This window comes from Archocentrus centrarchus, chromosome 11, assembly GCF_007364275.1.
Source record: "Archocentrus centrarchus isolate MPI-CPG fArcCen1 chromosome 11, fArcCen1, whole genome shotgun sequence".
Lineage (NCBI taxonomy): Eukaryota > Metazoa > Chordata > Actinopteri > Cichliformes > Cichlidae > Archocentrus > Archocentrus centrarchus.
The window spans coordinates 35749391-35771925 of NC_044356.1; the positions used below are offsets into that span (position 1 = coordinate 35749391).

At 43.0% G+C, this 22535-nt stretch overlaps 1 protein-coding gene across 1 annotated transcript; it reads right to left on the minus strand.

Annotated features, from left to right (window-relative positions):
• Positions 1-118: 118 nt before the first annotated feature.
• Positions 119-4902, minus strand: tac1 (tachykinin precursor 1). The gene is made up of 5 exons (XM_030741509.1): positions 4801-4902; positions 4577-4714; positions 3431-3533; positions 645-701; positions 119-559 (listed from the first exon to the last, which is right to left on the minus strand). The coding sequence occupies exons 2-5, from the start codon at positions 4691-4693 to the stop codon at positions 513-515; spliced, it is 324 nt and encodes a 107-aa protein (XP_030597369.1). The 5' UTR covers positions 4694-4714; positions 4801-4902; the 3' UTR covers positions 119-512.
• Positions 4903-22535: the final 17633 nt, after the last annotated feature.

The following is a 22535-nucleotide window of genomic DNA, read 5'->3' on the forward strand; positions in this document are numbered from 1 at the left end:
ATCCAGATCAACTGAGCAGTGACAGTGTGAGAATTCACTCTATCATCTTGAAGTTGAACCAGTAAAGAAACATAATAAAATAATTAATAAATGTTAACATTGAGTTTAATACATCACAACACGTGCAGACAAAGAACAAGACAGCTTCTAAAATTCACTTGAAATCCAAACTGAAAACCTGTCCCACTGTTGCATTATTAACAGAACAAATGAGGCACTATACAGCACATTTTTCAGCATACCCTGGGGTGTGGCTTTTCTTTCATGGTCTTGGTGGTATGGCAGACGGTTGAACTTGTGAGCAGAAATTATTTAACATTGCTAATGACACATGCTCTCACACCGCTCTTCCTTCTACTGGGATAAATGAAAATGGCACAGGTACAACTAAAAAATGTAATTTTTTTTATTCAGCTAACATCGACACAGCTTGGAGAAAAACAAAATCAGCCTCTGGTGCTCCTCCTGTGGCTGAAGCATGACTGCTGAGAAGCAGAGGACATGATGGCTGTTTAGCGGCGCTTTTCATACATCTTCACTGTGCTCCAGTCATAAGACTCTGCAACAAAAGGAAGAATGCCAGCTTAAGGACTCAGCTTGTTTTGGATTGAAACCTGAACTGAAACCTCGGTAAGTGAACTGACCTGGTTCTGCTTGGCTCCTCTTCCCCATCAGTCCAACAAAGGAATTCATTTTATGTCCTTCACAGGAAACATGTAGTTAGCTAAATGATACATGTAATGCAGTATCTTATCCAAACATGAGAGTTATAGATACAAGGCTAATGTTTCATAATCCAGTTCAAATTGAAACTTCTTGTGCTGGGGATGGGTAACACAGCGGCACGGTCATTAGCATTTCTGCCTCACAGCAAGAAGGTCGTGGGTTTGATTCCACCTTAGCCAGGCTGTGTGGCGTTTGCATGTTCTCTCCATGTTTGTGTGGGTTTCGTCCCACAGTCCAAACACATGCAGTTACTGAGGTTAGGTTAATTGGTGACTCTAAATTGTCCACAGGTGTGAATGGTTGTCTGTATGTCTGTCTGTATGGCTCTGTGACTGGCAACCTTTACAGTACCCTGCCTCTTCCCTGTGAGGATACCCCCCCTGACCCTGAACAGGATAAGCAGAAGAGAGTAGATGGCTGGGGGGGGTTCCATAAGTTAAAAAAATGCTTCTATCAGAAGACCAGGAATAAGTGAATGCTGTCTTCTTATCTCAGTTGGTTTTTCTTTTTTACTGTTGACAAGCATGAACAATCCAACTGACCTGTCCTTGGGCCACAGATTCCAGCTTTCTGTATTATAACTGACTGCATTAGAGAAATTAATTACATGTTTGCTTACTTATGCTGCACTGAGTTCACTGAGTGGGTGGATAATTCAGATGAAAAGCAAATCCTGACAGAGGAAAGAGAAAATCCCCTCCTCCTCATCACTCTTTATCGTTTCCCTCTTTGTCTCACAGAGGCGGCTTCCCTGGACCACCTCGCTTACTCACTAATTAATGAGATCAAAAAACATCAGGAAAAAAAAATCTTTGGGGGCCTGTTTGCTGCCTCTCATGCCCAGTGACACAAAGACTTAGTTCAGTTTGCTTTTTCAGCCTTTTGCTCTGTTGATGCAACACAGGGATCTGAATCTGTTCCACTTTTATTTAAGGTGAGCTGATATCTGTAGAGTTTACAGTGTGCAGCTTTCCACATACTTTCTCCAGATGTATTCATTTTTCAGTCAAAATGCAAATTATAGAGAAAACTCCACAAGTCTGTCTGACTTTTGCAAACTTGGCTCATTTTATGTGTTTAATTTTTATTTCCCGACTGCTTTGTACTGCAGTTCAATGGGGTTTAAAGGATTTAGTGTAAGGCTGACACTAGGGTTATTTTACAGGACGGGTGGCAACCCTAGCTGAGACACAGAGTAGAGGTGTGATGTCACTGATATCATGTTGGTGGTTTGGGTAACCTGTAAAGAGTTTATCTTCAACTTTCACTCAAAAAATATTTCTACAAATCTGTTGCATTGTTTGTTGTTTATGACTTTACTGCTTTTAGTCCAGCAAAAAAAAGAAAAAAAGGAAAAATGTATGGACAGCTTGACTGCTCCTATGGAGGGTCTTTAAAAAAAAAACTTTCAAGAGCTTTATGCTTATACTAAATCCTACAAAACCAAAAACAGATTTAAAAAAAAAATTATTTATTGTTAGTTTTGTGTGGAGTTGTGTGAGTTAAAAATATCGACAGCTGAACATCACTAAGACCAAGGAACTGATTATGAACCTCAGAAAGCATCATCAGTGGGAACAGATTTTGAGGTGGTTGACAAACTGGACTGGTCCAGAAATACAGACACTGTCTTTAAGTACTGCCTGTATCCGCTGAGACAGCTCAGGTCCTTCAGCATTTGTGGAACCTTGCTGTCTATGTTTTATCACTCTGTGCTTGCAGGTGTGGTTTTCTGTGTGGCAGTGTGCTCGAGCAGCAGGATGAAAAAAGCTGATGCCAACAGATAAACCGATCAGGAAGCCTGGTTCAGTTCTGGGAGTGGATCTCAGGACTCTGGTAGAGGTGTTAGAGGAGGATGCTGAAGAAACTCCTCAGCATCAAGGACAATCCCACTTGATGTATCCTTCCCTGATTGGTTACAGCAGTACACAGAACAAAAGTCTCATTGCCCCGTGGTGCCGGACTGAGAGCTGCAGATCCTTTCTACCATTAGACTATGTAACGCCTCCTTGTTCAGACATTTGAAACATTTTTTTTTTAAATCTTGCACATTAAAACTCTATAACACCATACTCTTACACAATCCAATCTGGGTTTTACCAGATGGGAATTGTTACAGTATCACCATTCTCTGTATCAATTTATTCTCTGTTAAATTACAAGAGATACTGTAATTTGATATGGTGTTAAATTACAAGTGACAATTTAATACTTGTTAAATTATCACTTGAATTAGATAGGTGTATTGACATCTATTAATATCAATATTATTAACACTGTGCCAATTTCACCCTATTTGCAGTTGTGTACACACTGGTATTTATATTTATGTTTATATTTCATACTGTTTATCTTTATCTTGTTTTTTAGTAGTTGAGTTTTATTTTGTTGTTTTGAAACTTGTTTTTGGTTGCATGCTGATTTGTATACAAACGAGCTGTGCAGAAATCAGTATGCACTAGTCCCTCTGGGTCCCCTTAAAGGTCTGAGGTAATAAGCCATAATCTCCAGATATTACCCCCTTGGGTAAGCTTATGTAAAATCTTTTTGTAAAGAACGGGAAAATGAATACGGCTAAAAGGACATCAGGACTTGCTTTTGTGGGTGATCTGTGTGTTTGCTGTGGCAGGATCAAAGGTTAGAAAGGTTATGAGGAGTGCATAGGAGAAAAGGAAACGTGCGTGTATTGAGAAAGAGCTCTTACCCATTGAGCGCCTCCCCATCAGGCCAATAAAATGATGTGCCTTTGGTTTCCGTGTCATCCTCAGTAGGGCTTCTCTGAATGGGTCATCGGAAATCCCTCCATTCTGGGGGGGGGGGGGGGTGTCTTAATGAATATTTACACTGAGAGGCAGTGTGGAGTGAGAGTGCACCTCTTCTTTATGAACATTACATTGGATTGGTATCCATTCCGTGTTAGCAAGCTGTACCTCAAAGTCTTATTTCCACCTCTACCTGCTCACGTCATCATAACAAGGGAAAACACAGAATTCTGCATAAATCATATACATGTTTCCATCTCAGCATAGAGTTATGCAGCATGGATTAGTGTGACCGGGATGTGGACCTAGAGGCCACTAATGTCCCACACACTAACTGGTAATGATTTATTGTGGGCTATTCATCTGCAGAATTGCCCCACACAACCACACACACACACACACACACACACACACACACACACACACACACACACACACACACACACACACACACACACACAATTTCTGAGTGCAAGAGTTGCCAAGCTGCTCCTCCAACAGACTGTCAAATATGGGATGTGACCTCCATTTGAATGGTTTGGGCTTCTGCTCTTGCTTTGCACTTACGGCTTTATTTAATTTCTAATGCTCTGGGCACTGCAACAGTCTGCAGCCTGATACTGACTCCAAACATCTTTTCTAAGTACAATAAAATGGCTTCAAATTGGCCCGTTCTTTGCTGTTCATTTATTTGCTATATCCTGTTTATGGCAAAATACTGACAGTGATGCTGAAAAATGAATGAAACTTGAGAAAAAGATTGAATCTGTTTCTCATGTTTGTAGTTTCAGCAAACTGCCTTCAGCTTTGATGTGTGTTTTAACTGGATAATGGAGTCTGTGACACTGTGCACATGTACCAACTTACTCTTAAAGTGTGATAGCTTTTTATAAGCGTTTTCAATACATTTCTGTATATGCATTGTTGTAAGAATTTCTTCAGGAAAAAACCTTCAGTTTTATCTAACAACGCCTTACGTCTGTTAAGATACAGTAGATACATTAATTCTGCTTTCATCCATAGGAGACTAAACGCTGCTGCTATTTATTGTGAATTATTTATGAGAGAGTATATGGCTGAATAAATACCTGGATTTGATTAGTGCTCGTCCAGTAATCAGTGTCTTCTTTTAGGTCGTTTTCCTCGCTAGAAACTTGGGCGGCGGCGAAGAGAGCCGTTAAAACTGCTACAAGCAGAAACTTCATGATGCCGCTCAGTCTGTAAGTCTGTAACGACAGTACGGGGACGGTGAGCTACAATAAGATGAATCACAGGTGTGAGCTGGAGTAAGAGTGCGCTGCTTCTTCCTCACAAATCAACAGTAGTCCATATCGTAGCGTGTGACTGTCCGCCGCTCAGCCTCCGGTCTTTCTGCTGCGCTCCAATCAGAGCGCTCCTATATACTAGTGTAGCAGTGTTGCTAAGTAACGCCTTTACGGTAATATGATTGCCTGAGTGAAGTTTCAGTAAGACCCGTTAACTGTAACCATCAGGAGCTGCCGGTGTGTGCGTCACCGTCACTGCTATGAAGAATGATTGTGACATGATGTTATTCAGCATCCAGCGGCAGTTATCGCGCCTCCAAAGACTTCTAAATAACTCAGGCATGTTTGGTCACTTTGAGTCAGCAGTTCTTCACTGTGTGAATACTTTTGATAGAGGCCAGTGTTGCAGTAATATTTTTTCCTAACGCTCAGTACAAGATAGATGTTCTTAATATGACAGTGTTTAAAAAGAAGCGAGTGAGAGAGAGAGAAAGGACAGAGAAACAGCGAGAACAGTACAGTTTCAGCTGCTTTCAGTATTTGCACCACAAGTACAAGTTTGTTTTAGTGTTCCTAACAGGGTAAACTAAGATGCAGCCGAGCTCAGGGAACAAAACTGAGGCTCATCAGGAAGCTGAGAACTTGTAGCTAATCATCTGCATCTTCCATCCTAAGCCTAGCTTTTAGGGCTAACTATATGTTAAACTCTTTAGATGTATGTTTTGTAATAAATATATTGTTTTTATATTGATTCCCCAGTGTCTTAATTATTTTTTTCAGTTGCAACACCAAGTACAGATACCTGTGTTCCTGTTTCTAGTGAGTTGATTTTATTTTCCAGTGTCTGTAAAAACATATATTTCTCATTAACAGGACTTTGAGATCACAAAGTTCATCTGATCTTGATTTCTGTGTGTGTTGTTTTATTTCTGAGAACACGTCCTATAGGATCTGTGTGCTATCCAATACATTCTCTGCTGACTGAAGCTCAGCAGCCACATAGCTGCTCTGGACTGGAATATAATCATCCTCACACCTTTGACAGCTCATCCAATCAACAAACAGAAGGGGGAGGAGAGAGAGCTGGAAAAAAGTGGCAGGGCTGCTGGAACCATGGGAGGGAAATGCTGCACAGGAAGAGGATAGAAAAGGAGGCCGTAGGATGGAAAGAGAGCAGGAGGGTTGATGTTTAAGCCCACAGATACTGTAAGGACATATTCAGTTTACCCAGGGAGATCAGATCAGATCAGCTACATGATGCAGTCATCACAGTGGACTCAGCCGGAATCTTGATAAGTCCTCTAGAGAAAACTGGGACTTGGGCATGCTGATATAGTGCATGAATGTAATAGAGCACAAGTTAATTTTGCACGTGGATTTTTGCATAGATTATTTATAGGAAGAGACATCTTATGCAACCTGATAAAGGAGCCTAGCACCCAGCAATCATCTTATTTTCATCTTCTTGCCTTTAAGTGGAGGCTGTGTATGTTGCAGGGCTGCTCGATGATGGAAAAATCATAATCATGATTATTCTGATCAATATTGAAATAATTATTTCAATGATTACTCATTAAATTTGTAAACACACTGCATTTATTGCACTTAAAGAAGAGTGAATACTAAATACTGAATTGAAAACAGAATATAGAATACCTAAATAGAATATAAAAAAATATAATTAAAATATAAAATGTAAATTATACATTTCACAAAAATAATGAATAATAGATATAGAACAGTAATACCAGTTGTAATGACTAACAATGATAGGAAGAAATAGGAAGAATAGGAAATAAGTTATTTAGATCAAATAAATGTACTCACATCAAACACTCATTGTCCAATCTGCATCAGACATCACTGCTTTAATAAGAGCTCCACTCTGAACACAGTGATGTTCATATACTCAGTGACTGTTAGAGCCTATAGAACCTATTGGCTACACAAAATGTCATGTGTTATAGTGTACTGCTGTTTCCACGTTCGCTGAGTGCAGCTTAAAAGACATCTGTATAAACTTCAGACATTGCTGATGCTTCAGAGTGACAGTTGTAACTTCTCAGTCAGTGGTAAACCCTTCTGGCATGCTGATTATCCATAAAACACAAAGTGCTTGTAAAAGGCCTGGGAAAGCCCCCAAACTCATGAAATTTGCCACACACGTCCCTTGTGATGATGGCTTTTGGGTTTCATGTATCTGATATGACAAAATGACTCCACAGCACCGCCTTCAACATAATTTCCATCATTGCCAAGATGGACATCTTTTGCCAGTGGGGATTACGTACAGCAGGAAGAAGCGGCTCGCACGGCTCGCGGGGGCTCACCGGTGGCAAGAGCCTCTTTGTTAATGTTACCAGTATGTGATCACACTTTTTATTTGACTTACATATCCATGCAGATGGTAAGGAAAGTCAAGGATACCACCTTGCATGCTCTTTATTTTCTGTGGCCACGAGACACACACACACACACACACACACACACACACACACACACACACACACACACACACACACACACACACACACACACACACACACGCACACACACACACACACACACACACAGTCTTAGTCTTTAGTTACATTTTTGTCTGTTTTTGCTATATAATTTGGGAAAAAAATTCTCTTTATTAGAATTCTCAAATTTTATGAGATTGATTAAACTAATATCTTGATATCTTATTTTGATAATTTTTGTTGTTAATCATTTGAGATCTGGTTAAATATTATATTGTTTTTTCTTCATTTGAAGGTGATGCCCTGATTCAGGTAATTCTTATTTACAAGGTTGATATATACAATGGAAGCCCCAACATTAATGCTGGTGCTGCCTTTATGAAGCACATGAACATGGTCATACATTGGATCTTATTCTCTCTTATGGCTTGCCTGTGACTGACCTAGAAATAGGTGATAATATTATCTCTGATCATCTGCCTGTTCTGTTAAATGTTCTATCTGCTGCCACAGTCAAACCTCTCCTTCCCGCTGGTTGGTGTCGAGTTTTTAACTCTTCTACTCTTGCACAGTTTTCTGCTGCCTTTGAGCAGCTTAACGTTCCCTCTGACTTAGATACAGAGCAACTAAGTTTCTGGTTGGATGGATCTTGTAAGTGTATTTTGGATTCTGTAGCACCTAAGAAAATCATGCAGCCCAAAGTAAAAACTGATCCGTGGTTTAATGACAAAACTCGCACCGCCAGACGGGAATGCCGTAAAGCTGAACGTAAATGGAAGAAGGACAATTTGCAAGTTTCCTTCCAGATCCTCAAAAACTGTTGGCGACACTATCAGAACACCGTCATGGATGAAAAAAAGAAAATATCTATCCAAGATTATTGTGTCCCATCGTGATAATTCACGTATGTTGATTAAAATGATTGAGTGTGCCCTTAATGCCCCGCAGCCTCTTTGTGTAGAGCCATGTCTAAAAACGTGATGATTTTCTGCACTTTTTTAAAGATAGGGTAGCTGCTGCAAGAGCCCTTATTTTACCACCTAGTTATGATCCTTCCTGTATGGCTCCTTATCCAGCCGTGATTGAAAAATTTGAAACTGTGAATCTGACTTTTTTAAAGGATGTAGTCGAACATATCAAGCAGTCGGGTTCTCCTCGTGACCCTGCTCCCCCTCAGTTTCTTAAGGAGGCCTTTTCCAGCATAGGACAGATTATTCTTGCCACTGTAAACAACAGCCTGCTGTCAGGTACAGTTCCTGTGAGTTTTAAGCACGCTGTGGTGCAACCTCTACTTAAGAAACCCGGTCTTGATCAAACAGTTTTAGCTCATTTTAGACCTTTGATCTCCAAAGTTTGAGAGAAAGTTTTTTCCGCTTAGGTTATGTCCCAACATTAAGGAAGTTTTTCAGTCAGGTTTTAAGGCCCTGCACAGTATGGAGTCTGCGTTAGTGCGAGTTTTTAATGATATTTTCAGGGCAAATGATGCCGGGGAGCACGTTGTTCTTGTTCTCCTCGATCTAACTGCAGCGTTTGACACAGTGGACCACAGTATTTTATTAGCTCGTTTACGGACCCAGTTTGGCTTCAGTGGCACCGCATTAGGATGGTTTAGGTCTTATCTGGCAGACAGAACCACGTCTGTAAGGTTAGCCGATTTTGAATCTTCATCTGCTCCCCTACTTTATGGGGTCCCTCAGGGCTCAATCCTCGGTCCCCTGCTTTTCTCACTTTACTTGCTCCCATTGGGCTCAATACTTAGAAAACATGGGATCTCCTTTCACTATTATGCAGACGATAGCCAGATATACATGCCTTTATAAAAAGGTACACACTCGATTAAGCTGCTATTGCTGTGTCTTGAAGACATTAAGGCATGGTTGGCCTTAAATTTCATAATTTTAATGATAAGAAGACTGAGGTAATGCTGTTTTGTCCCAGTGGCTCCTAAGCAGCATCTTCCATTGATCTGGGGCCCTTGGCATCTTATTTAAGGCAGACCGTCTCAAACTTAGGTGTGAAAATTGATAGCGACTTTAAAATGGATTCCCAGGGCAGGGCAGTTGTAAAGTCCTGTTTTTACCATCTTAGGCAACTGGCAAAGATTAAAACGATCCTTTCAAAACCACATTTTGAAACAGTGATCCAGGCCTTCGTTACATCTCGGCTTGACTACTGTAGTGCTCTTTACCTTGGAATTAGTCAATCCTCCCTTAAGCGCCTTCAGCTCGTCCAGAATGCTGCTGCGCGGCTTCTGATGGGGGCCAGAAGGAGAGAGCATATCACTCCTATCCTGGCTTCACTACACTGGTTACCAGTACATTTTAGAGCTCATTTTAAGATTCTCTTATTTGTGTTTAAATGTTTACATGGTCTTGCCCCACCTTATCTCTGTGAGCTATTAAACCCATACCTCCCAGCTCGTTGCCTCAGGTCAGCTGATCACCTGCTCCTGGAGGTACCAAGGTCAAAGTTGACGCTCAGGGGTGACAGAGCTTTTAGTGTTGCTGCTCCTAAACTATGGAACAACTTGCCGTTGCATATTAGGAGCGCTCCTTTATTGGCGACTTTTAAAACTGCTCTTAAGACACATTTTTATTCCCTGGCTTTTAATACATGCTGAGACTCGTTTTATTTGTTTTATTGTGTTGGTTTCTTATTGTCGTTGTTGTCATTGTTATGTGTATTGGCTCATTTGACTTGTATCTGTACAGCACTTTGTTGCAATTGCTGTTGTTTTAAAGTGCTTTATAAATAAAGTAGTAGTAGTAGTAGTAGTAGTAGTAGTGATAATGATAATGGTAACTCCTACAGTGGTTCAAGGAAGCAGAAAGAATAAATAGATGACCTGGTGCTGCTCCTCTTGTTAGTGCAATGTTTTTGTTTGTTTAAAATTAATTTAACCAGAAAGTTAAACTCTCTTGCAATAAATATTTGTTAGTTCTCTGTTGCAAGAGAAAATTAAGAATTAATTCATTTTGCAAGAGCGTCCTAGAAAATGACAGGCAGGATACAACTAGGATATTTTTATAACAGGAATAACTGAAACTCCCAGAGAAAATCTGCACAGGTATCAAACTAACTAAAAAGTGATGTGTGACTGTAATGTGGACACTGTGATAACCACTGTGATAACCACTGTGATAACCACTGTGAAAACCACTGTGATAACCACTGTGAAAACCACTGTTATAACCACTGTGCCACAGTGCAGCCATCCTGGCACTGATTGGAATCCTTCACTCTGTGGTTCATATGGGTCTTAAAACCTTGCAGTTTCCAGTGTTTTGTGAGTACAAAGAGTAGCTTTACATCAGTGAAACAATTTACGCAGTTTCACAGCACTGGCACTTGTTTCAGATTGTAATTTTGAAAAATATCCTGTGACCAACTTTTTTTTTTCCCATTTGTGGCTCAATTGCTTTCAGTGCTGAGAATTTGCTTGCATGAACAATGCTGTGACCTTCTGATGGAGATGGTCCCCAGGGCTTCATCTAGATAATGGATGCTCACTTGTGGGCAGTGGGATGATGTGAAAGGAATATTGATAACCCACTGTCTGATATAAAGAGGAAATAAGCTTCACCTCAGACACTGATGCAGAATTTGCTGCACAGACAGCAAATATCAGCTAAGTATTAAACCTTTTTTAGGTGAATTTAAGACGTTGAAATTTGATTGCAGTTTAAACTGAAAATAACAGTAGAAATGTATATTGTTTTGCAGAGGAGCACAATAATTATGATCCTGCCACTGGAAAAAATATGAAACAGTCCCCCCCCCCCCCCCCCCCCCCCCCCCCCCCGCCATTATGTGAGCATGGCCATGTGTGTTCTCATGCGCATGCGTAACCCTATCTGACACACATCTTTGTTCAGGCCTGTCTCATCCTATAGGCTTTCCATCAAACATATCTTTGATGCTTAGTACAAAACACATACAGATAGCATATATTTAATTTGCCAAAATCACAAATATTGATGTAGCGTGATACTGTTTGAAGAAGAAGAAGAAACAGCCTTTATTGTCCCACAGAGGGGAAATTTGGGTGTAACAGCAGCCACAGTTATTATAAATATAAATAAAGATATAATAATTTACACTATTAAGAAGAGAATATATATAAAATCAACAAACAATATTAACCTTAATACTACTAATAATAATAACACTATATACAATGTACATGATGTGCCTGTGTGTTGAACCTTAACAGGCCGGACTATTTACAGTATATTATATATTATCCTACATTGTGTAGGCTATTGTGGTTTTTGTTGGGAGCAGTGATGGTTATAAAGTCTTACAGCTGCTGGGAGGAAGGATCTGCGGTTTGTTGAGTCTACATTTGTTTTAGAAGAGTCTAAAACTCATGCAGCACCCGAGCGCACATTTATAACGTCCTTTCCCTGCATCCATGTTTGTTTTGAAAACATAGCATATAGTTAGAGGTGATATGTAGCCTAGCAAAGATGGACAAATTACATTGGATATGTATAGGCTCCAGCCCCCTCACGACCCTGAGCAGGATAAGCGGAAGTGAATGGATGAATGTATTTTATTTCATATCCTAAGTATAACACACTTACGGGGTGCTATGTGGATTGTTGAAGCACTGCTCGGCCCTGTCTCCTCTAGGCTCAAACATGGTTCCTCCCATGTGTCAACTTAGCATAATGTGGAAAAAAGTGTTTGGAGAGACATGGTTATTGGGACCATACCAAACCTCACCTGTTATGTGAGCCCCGGCTGTTTTCCATACCCGTTTCTCCTCTGGGGTAGCCATGCTCTGGATAGCCTGTAAATCTGTGTTAGGAGATGGAGTTAGTGTGGTTTTGATGCTGTGGTCTGGTTTCACCTCCTGTTTAGCTGCTGTCTTTACTGCTGCATCGGCTCCGGAGTTGCCTAGGGAAACAGAGTCTTTTGAGTTAGTGTGAGGGTCACATTTACACACAGCTATGGTTTTAGGGAGTAATAAGGCATCTAGCAATACAGCCACTAGTTTGTGATGTGCGATGGGTTTCCCTGCAGCAGTCAGGATCTGCCGTTGTTTCCACAATGTGCCACAATCATGCACTACCCCACAGGCATACCTGGAATCAGGACTGTTTGGTCCTTAGCAATTTCACATGCTTTTGTCAATGTTACAAGTTCTGCTGCTTGAGCTGAAAGGTGAGATGGTAATGAACCAGAGGCTAGAATGTCATGTTCTGTGACCACTGCATAGCCTACTTGATTTTTACTGGTGTCTGGGTTGTGTGATGCCGAACCATCCACAAAGACCACCAGATCAGAGTTAGTCAGCGGTGCATCCTGTAGGTCTGAACAGATTTCAGAAATAGCTGCTATACAATCATGAGGTTCACCATCTGCTTCTGTGGGGAGAAGTGAAGCTGGGTTTAGCACAGTGCATCTTTTAACTGTTACACTTGGCATCTCCAGTAATACTGTGTGGTACCTTAACCAACGAGCAGCTGATAAATGTGTAGTTTTTTGCTCTGTGAGGATCAGTGATACAGAATGTGGTACCAAAAGGGTTAAGGCAGAGTGGCCCACAAGGTCACGTGAAGCTAGAAGTGCCTTTTCAGCTGCTGCTACTGCTCGCAGACAAGGGGGGGGGCCTGCTGCTGCTGAGTCCAGTTTGGATGAGAAATATGCCACTGGTCTTTGTCGCCCTCCATGTTCCTGCAATAAAACAGATGAGATAATATGAGATAAGATAGTGTTTATTTGTCACATGCGCAGTTATACACAGTACAATGCACAGTGAAATGTATTTTGTACCTGCAACCATACATACACACACATATAAATAAGAAGAATAAAAATAAGTAATTCACACTATATACTATACACTATACACACTTTACGTGGAATTATAGAATATTATAACTTCTCTTCCTGCTCTTGTCGGAGACGGTCGCACTATCTCTCTCTCCCTGCCCTCCCCATCTCTCCGCTTGCTGCTTGCTGTGAGAGCGTCTTTTACACACTGTCCGAATAAGAACAAGATTGAAACATGGATCTGGCAAACTGGGCATTCTCCATCATTGATCGAATTTTTTCCACTATGAGACCCGGGACAGGGGAGCCTGCGTGTCCGAGTGGAACAGACCCGGTTGGATACGTCATCGACTCTTGGAGCTCGTGGAGACCGGTGTGCTTCTCAGCCCTTGGAGTGGAAGACGTGGAAGACGCATATATATTCGGCTTTTTGGTAGCGGTATCTTCTCTGTTTGGGCTCGGTGGATACCTGCTTTACTGGCAAATTAAGAAAATCTGGACGGCGGTTCGACATCTGAAGAGGCTGCCGACCCAGGTGGAAGGGCCGAGCAGAGCCGTACAAACTCAGACTCAAAGCCTGGTGGACCTGAGCCGCAAGATTAGCGAGCTCGCAGGCGAGAGGGGTTAGATCAGGAGATATAGTTCGGTTCTGCACAGTGAGGACGGCAATCAACGAATTTGGAATATTGGATTTTTGAATGGTTTCCCAGTAAGACTGAAGGCTGTTGGAAAAACAAGCAGCCTGTTCCAAAACATCATTTGTTATCAGGAATTCGGCTCCCCTGCCGGCCTTGGGTTGGCAACCATATCTCTCTCCAGGGCTCTGTGTGCGGCTGCTCTTTCCCCCACTCCGCGTTGTGATTTGTGAAGCTGGGTCTGGTGTATCACGGCCGCTGATGAAATTCCACCACTATCAGCGAACTGTTTTGGCTGGAACCTGGCATCTGGCTCCACAATGCCCCCACCTCTCGTCTCCGTCTGCATCCCCTCCTGACCTGACCTCACCTACCGCCGCTGTCCTAGCTTTACATGTGCAAATGCTTTGCTAAGGTGGTTTTTTTGGACCCTGGTATAGTGCTCTTTTGAGCACTGTACCAGATGACTTTTTTTTAACCTAACTTCCCCATGATGTGTTGTTTTCTCCTCCTGCCAAAGGTAGCGCTGCAAGTCGGCTGCATGACCCCAGGACACATATCCCCCCATGTGTGTTGTGTTTGTGTATTCTTGGATGGTGTTCTGTAACTGCAATTTCCAATGTGTGAACTTGTTCACCCACATGGCAATAAACTTCATTCATTCATTCATTCATTCATTATATTTACATTGTGCACGTGATGTCATGTATCCACCCTTTTCATCCACTGTCTGGGTGAATGGTTTATCAGGATTTGGTAATCCTAAAGTTGGAGCAGTCTGCAGTGTCAGTTTTAAGTCATGAAAGCTTTGTCAGCATCTTCAGTCCAGTCTAGTCTGTCATGCGCAGTCAGTCCCCTCCCATGTATCATTGCTGACAGTGGAGCCTCTCGTGCAGGATCCACTGACGGCAATATGACGTCATGCCAAGAAAACTCATCATTTGTTTCTTTGTTTGTGGTTTTGAATGGATTGAATCTCTGAAATCCTTTTTGGAGAGAGGGACTTACCGTCTGACGAGATCACGTGTCCCAGATAGGCGACCTTCTCCAAAGCTCACTGTAATTTGGAGAGGCTCACCTTGTGACCGTTTTCAGCAAGGTATTTTAACAACGCTTTTGTGTCTGTCTTGCAGGCCTGCTTGGAAGGGGAACAGATCAGCAAATCATCAACATATTGTAACAATGTGGAGCCTCTGGAGGGAGAAAACCTGACAGGTTTTCTTTTAGTGCACTGTTGAAGACTGTGGGGGCCTCATTCAGGCCCATGGGGCAACGTGTCCAAGTATAACTTTTCCTTTGGAAAGAGAAAGCAAACCAAAGCTGACTGGCAGGATCAACCTTTATACTGAAAAATGCATTAGCCAGATCAATCACAATCAATTTCTGGTGGAACTTGTGCCACTATGGTGTGGGTTTTGGGAACTTCAGGTGCCCTGGCATATGTTGCTGCATTCACTGCTTGGAGATCTTGCACAAAGCGCCATTCTTCAGGCTGCCCTTTGTCCCTTATTTTTTTTACAGGAAATACTTGTGTGCAGACTGGGCTGTCCTCACAGGGGATGATTAATCCTGCCTTCACCAAAGAGCTGAACACAGGAGTAATACCTTAACAGCTTCTGGCTTTAATGGATAATTCAATTCTATTCTATTGTATTCTATTTATATAGCGCCAAATCACAACAAACAGTTGCCTCAAGGCACTTTGTATTGTGGGTAAAGACCAGAGGTGGGAATTAATGAAGTACAAATACTTCGTTACTGTACTTAAGTAGATTTTTCAGGTATCTGTACTTTACTTGAGTATTTATTTTTCTGACTACTTTTTACTTTTACTCCCTACATTTTTACACAAGTATCGGTACTGGGGTGGCTGTAGCTCAGTTGGTAGAGCAGGTCATCTACTGATCAGAAGGTCAGCGGTTTGATTCCTGGCTACTCCAGGCTACATGCCAATATATCCTTGAGCAAGATATTTAACCCCAAGTTGCTCTCCGACCATCCTGTTGGAGTATGAATGTTAGATAATGAAAAGCACTTAGCTTAGTAAACATGGAAGTGCTTGTATGCATGGGTGAATGTAAAACATGTTGTATAAGCACTTTGAGTGCTCGTACTGAGTAGAAAAGCACTATATAAGAACTAGTCCATTTACTTTCTACTTCTTACATTTTCAAACAGACTCGTTACTTTTTAACACTTCAGAGAGAAGTTTTTATTTCCGGTCAGTGCGCCGTAGTCATCAAACGATCTGAGCCTAAACAGAGGAATAATAACATATAAGAGACAATCGTACTGGCATATGCTCCATCACCAGGCTTATCGGGTACAAAGGGATTAAATACCCAAACCCATATAAATAATGTATCATTTATAGCGCTATAATCAGGGGTCACAGCGGGCCGGACCGAGTCCGCAAGTTGTGCTCGTGGGACATAAACAGCTTAGCTAGCACTACTGAAGAGGAGCGAGCAGAAAGGGAGTAACGTGTAAGTGACATTTTGGTCAAAATTGAGATGTCTCCATTTCTCTCTGTCTTTTGGCCCAAGGTATTCTGTGCCAGACCATAGCACAGTTTGTTTGACTATTTGCTTATGGGTCAAGCTAAAATGAGCGTTTGGCTGACTAGATCAGAGGAACAGGGTTTGTGGTTGTTAGCATTATGTTCAGGGGTCTGGTGGGGGCATGCTTAAAGCTGGAGTGTGTACTGTGTATTATGACATGGCATCTTTTATTGAGGAGTTTGTTTCTATTTGGGGAGTTAATGGTGTTTTCTGTAATGTTACTGGTGGGAAGCTGGTTGTGGTTTTCTGAGCGTTACAACACAGGATGTTGTTTCTGTCTTTCTTTGTGTTTTCTTTAGGGGTGTGTGCACAGTTGCTATGTTTGTATTTGCTTTTCTTTATCTTGTTGTTACTGCAACATCCAATTAATCAAGTGTGCATTAGAGGTCAAAAGGTCTGCGTCGCTCTCTCTGTGTCTCTCTTTGCTGTGGGACTCTAACCTGTGCCGTGCCTGCAGGATGAACCGAGGTGAGATGGTGTTTTTGAAAGAATGAAGATGTGACTGTGGCCAGACTGGATAGGATCTGGTTATTGAACATTTGCATTTACTGGATGGCTTTACTGACCACCATTCAGTCACCTTAGACTTTTACATCTCATCAACCACTAAATCAAGTTTGTACTGGCTCTTGAAGGACACTGATTTCTGTCAATAATTTGTTTCTGGGGAATGTGGAGAGAGATTTTGTGTCACTGAGGGAAGCTAGAAAGGCACATATACAAATTTTTTTGTCAACAGTATACAAGTCTCTATTTGGGAACAAATGTCTCTATTCTCAGGTGCTGTCTTCTGGCAGCCTGAGATCTAGGCTGAGAGAGGTTGGCAGCATGAAGTTGGGTCATCTTATGAAGATGACCATCCCTGATCTAGCTGGCCTGCTCAACATGAAGTCCAATAAATGGTAAATGGACTAGTTCTTATATAGTGCTTTTCTACTGTACTATGAGCACTCATTAAGCACACATACAACACATTTACCCGTCTACTTCCATAAGTGAGCTACCATATTTTTCGGGCTATAAGGCGCACTTAAAATCCTTAAATTTCCTCAAAAATCGGCAGTGCGCCTTATGTATGAATTCTTGTGCTTACTGACCTTCAAACAATTTTATGTGGTACACTGCGCTCAAAAATCTGTCAAAATGTTTTGGTGCGAATTTGGTAAGGGACGTTTAATAAATATCGACATTTTTCAGAGCATAGCTCTACCGGGGGAGGGGGGTAACACCCAGCGTAAGCTTTTCAAATAGTTGAGCGCTGCCATCTGACCGCCAGTGGCCGAAGAATCCACACCGCTGCACTTGATGGATTTGTGGAAGATGAATGATTTAAAATGAGGGTATTTTTCTGTATTTGTTACAACTGAACAATATTCTGAGTTACTGTGAATGAGTTGAATAAAGTTCGACTTACCTGGCGCTTTTGCTTCACTCTACATATGTTTTATCATGCGCCTTATGTGTGAAAATAGACCCGTTCATTGATAGTGCGCCTTATGGTCCGAAAAATACGGTAAGTGCTTTTATTGACTAACATTCACACACACACTCATGTCGGAGAACAACTTGAGGTTCAGTATCTTGCCCAAAGATACTTTGGCACGCAGCAGCCAGGAATCAAACCGCCAACCTTCCGATCAATAGGTGACCTGCTCTACCTCCTGAACTACAGCCACCCTGTAGCAGACTGCTGGACAAAGTAATGGAGGAGATCTGGGCCTCTTTGCCTGGTGATCATAGGCTTCGGTCAGACTGCAGCCTGAAGTGACCCAAGTCCAATTTTTTGTGAAATCAGACTTTTTTTTTTGCGTGGTCGTTAACATTTCCAAATATATGCGACTTGGATGTGATCTATGTGTGAACAGCAGATGAACCTGAAAGTGTCCCGCATGTGCAGTAGAGGATGCGATAACGTCACATTGAGCGTGCTCAATGGAAGTCACACGTTTTCCTTCCGCATAAAGCAGAATAGTGACATTTGTCAAGTATTAATGACGTGCAGGTTGGATAAATGCAACCTGGCCGTACACACACAGGTCACATATGAAAAGATTGGATACGTATCGGATTTAGGACCACATGTGGCCTGGGTCGCATTTGAAAAAATCGGATCTGTGTTGTTCAGACTGGCATTAAAAGATCGGATACAGGTCGCATGAGGGCGAAAAAATCTGAGTTGGGTCACTTAAGGCTGCAGTGAGAACGTAGCTTTAGAGGGTTTCTTGGAGCTAGTCCAGAGGTCCCCGACCACAACCATTTTTTTTTGTTTTGGCTGTCCTGTAAAGTTGTTGAAATGTCACTTAAGCCCCTCGAGATCTTCTAAATTAGTGAGATGTTACTTATGCTTAAGCTTATCTGCTTTAAACTGTGCATTTGTGAGTTAAGATAGATAAGATAGTGTTTATTTGTCACATGCACAGTTGTACACAGTACAATGCACAGTGAAATGTATTTTGTACCTGCAACCATATATACACACACATATAAATAAGAAGAATAAAAATAAAAAAAAGTAATTCACACTATACACTATACTCTATATACTATACACTATACACACTTTTATAAATTATAATATTTACACTGTGCAATAATGGTCCAGTTAGGGCTCAGAGTTGAGCAGACGGATGGCTTGTGGGTAAAAACTCTTCTTCAACCTTTCAGTCTTAGCCCTCAGGCAGCGGTAACGCCGGCCTGATGGGAGCAGGGAGAAGAGAGAGTGTCCGGGGTGGCTGGGCTGTTTTAGGATCTTCATGGCCCTCAGCCTGCACTGCTTGGTGTAAATGTCCTGCAGGTTGGGGAGGGTGGTTCTGATGGTCCGTTCAGCTGAACGAACCACCCTTTTTAGGGCCATGAAGTCCTGCTTGGTGCAGTTTCCCATCCAGGTGGTGATGCTCCCACGCATGATGCTCTCGATGGTGCAGGTGTAAAAGTTCCTGAGCACCTTGAGTGGGAGCTTGAAGTCTCTCAGCCGCCTGAGGAGGTAGAGACGCTGTCTGGCCTTCTTCACAGTGATGTTTATGTGATGAGTCCAGGACAGGTCCTGTGAGATGGTCACTCCCAGGTATTTGAAAGTGTCCACTCTTTCCACCTCAGCACCACTGATGACAAGTGGATGGTAGTCCCTCTGCTGCTTCCTGCTGAAGTCCACGATCAGTTCCTTTGTTTTGCTGACGTTGAGCAGGAGGTGGTTCTCCTGGCACCAGTTCTCCAGGCGGGAGACCTCTCTCCTGTAGGCTGTCTCCTCATTGTGAGAGATTAGTCCCACAACAGCAGTGTCGTCAGCAAACTTGATGATGACGTTGGACTCTGACGTGGCCTCGCAGTCATGGGTGTACAGTGAGTACAGCAGAGGGCTGAGCACACAGCCTTGGGGGGATCCAGTGTTGAGGGTGAGGGAGGATGAGGTGAGGTGACCCACTCGTACCACCTGTGGTCTGCTGGTCAGGAAGCTGTGAACCCACCTGCACAGGGATGGGCCCAGGCCCAGGTCCAGCAGCTTAGAGACCAGCCTGGAGGGAACTATGGTGTTGAATGCTGAGCTGTAATCTACAAACAGCACTCTCACATAGTTCCCCTTACCAGTGTCTATGTGTGAAAGGGTCTTGTGGAGGAGGAAGGATATGGTGTCATCTGTGGATCTGTCTGGCCGGTATGAAAACTGTAGTGGGTCGAGGGTGGTGGGCAGTGAGGAGGTGATGAATGTCTTGATGAGTCTTTCAAAACACTTCATCACCACAGAGGTGAGCGCTATGGGCCTGAAGTCATTGGGGCTGCTGGGGTGTGGTTTCTTTGGGACAGGGACTATGATGGACTTTTTAAAGCAGGTGGGAATCACACACAGTTTCAGTGAGAGGTTGAATATCAGTGTAAACACAGGTGCCAGCTGGTCAGCGCAGGTCTTAAGGACACGTCCACTAATACCGTCTGGTCCAGCCGCTGTCCTGGTGTTTACACGTCTAAACGCCCTCCTCACGTCGCGCTCCGTCACAGTGAGTGTCTCCGCCCCTCCGGCCGGGAGCGCAGCGGGCTGTCGGCTTCCCGACTCAAAGCGCGCAAAGAAGATGTTGAGTTCATCAGCCAGAGAAGCGTCGGCACTCACCGGGTGTGTGGGTGGTGCTTTGTAGTCCGTGATGGTGCGTAGTCCCTGCCACAGTCCCCTGGAGTCAGACTGTTGTAGTTGCTGTTCCAGTCTGCGGCCGTAGCGATGTTTTGCCTCTTTCACCGCTCTGCGGACGTTGTATGATGCAACCTTGTAGTCCTCCATGTTCCCAGAGGCGAGGCCGGAGTTGTAGGCAACGGTGCGGGACCTCAGGGCGTCGCGGACAGATTTATCCACCCATTGCTTCTGGTTGGGAAAAGTCCTGATGGTCCTCCTAAGTGAAGTGTCTTCAACAACTTAAACCAGGGTGTTAATCACTTCTGATTTGAAGTTCTTTTTCAGAGGAGCCATGGTATCTAGAATCATATACAGTGAAGATGTAAAACTACTGACAAGATAACTGACCTATGTGGGAGTAGAGTTTAGCTGCCCTGCACTGTGTTAGCACCTCTCACTGAAGAAGATAATAATGTAGGAATTAGATCCATAAATTAGTTACATCGCTTTCAGAAAGATATCTACTGTAATGATTTATTCCCCACAGCTTTGAAATCCAGTATTGTAAATTTAAACTTTATTAAGAAATGATCAGACAGAAGAGGTTTTTCAGAGAATACTGTTAAATGTCAGCAGAGGAGGTTACTGGATACAGCTGATAGCCTGACCAAGGACTGGTGTTAGTGGTAGTGCTGGAACCCCTCTGGAGGCACGGCAGGTGGCCGACAGAGGAGGTGACCAGACACCTCTAGTGGTCTGGCTCAGGCTCGACGTAGGTGGAGTGGGACCCTCTGGAGGCTTAGATGGAGCATGCACCACTGAAGACTCTGGAGTGGGCACAGCTGAAGGTAAGAATAAAGACCCTGAGGGCAGCGCAGCTGGCGTGGCTATAGACCCTGAAGCAGAGGATGCTGCAGCTGCTGGTGCTGAAGACGGCGCTCTGGCAGACAGCTCCGGGTTGCGGTGAGTGACCCTGTGGGATCAAACTGGAGATGTATGGAATGTGTTGCTGTTACCTCTGAGGACTGGGACCGCTCTGCGGGGCACACAGCTGTCTCCATTGAAAACTGGGGCTGCCTATGAGGGTCCACTGCATTTCCTCATGGCTGACATTTTGGGTGGCCCCCAGCTGCTCCCACCCGAAGAACAGGTACGGGTGCAGGAGTTGGTTGGTCCTTGACTACCCCCACCCAAGGAACAGATACAGGGGCAGGGAACACAGGCATTTAGGGAAGCCTCAGAAGGAGCTACAGTCTCTAACGGTTGAGCCTGAAGCACAACACAAAGGGTCAGAACCAGCAGACTTTGCAGGACAAGCACTACAAAATTCAGTTTTGCTTATACTTTCTATACTTACTATATAATTCATTTAAAATTTTTTGAATTCAGCTCAGGTGCACAGCATGTGTTCTCTCTGCAAATCACACGCAGTCTTTGAACCAGCCTGCAGTGGGAAACAAGCAGTCTCTGATTGCTCAGCTCAACTTTAATGTCACCCAGCTCATAGACTGAAAACAAAAGTTCTTGATAAGGCACATCTCAATTCAATTCAATTTTATTTATATAGCACCAAATCACAACAAACAGTCACCTCATGGCACTTTGTATTGTGGATAAAGACCCTACAGAGAAAACCCAACAGTCAAAACGACCCCCTATGAGCAGCACTTGGTGACAGTGGAAAGGAAAAACTCCCTTTAACAGGAAGAAACCTCCAGAACCAGGCTCAGGGAGGGGGGGGGGGGGTCATCTGCTGAGGGGGGGCTGAGGGGAGAGAAAAGACATTCTGTGAAAGAGAGCCAGAGATTAATAATAAAATAATTAATGATTGAATGCAGAGTGGAGTATAAACAAAGTAAATAAGGTGAATGAAAAGAAACAGTGCATTATGGGAACCCCCCAGCAGACTAGGCCTATAGCAGCATGACTAAGGGAGGGTTCAGGGTCACCTGATCCAGCCCTAACTATAAGCTTGATCATAAAGGAAAGTTTTAAGCCTAATCTTAAAAATAGAGAGGGTGTCTGTCTCCTGAATCCAAGCTGGAAGCTGGTTCCACAGAAGAGGGGCCTGAAAGCTGAAGGCTCTGCCTCCCATTCTACTCTTAAGTATCCTAGGAACCACAAGTAAGCCAGCAGTCTGAGAGCGAAGTGCTCTGTTGGGGTGATATGGTACTATGAGGTCTTTGAGATAAGATGGGGCCTGATTATTCAAGACCTTGTAGGTGAGGAAGAATTGCCAAT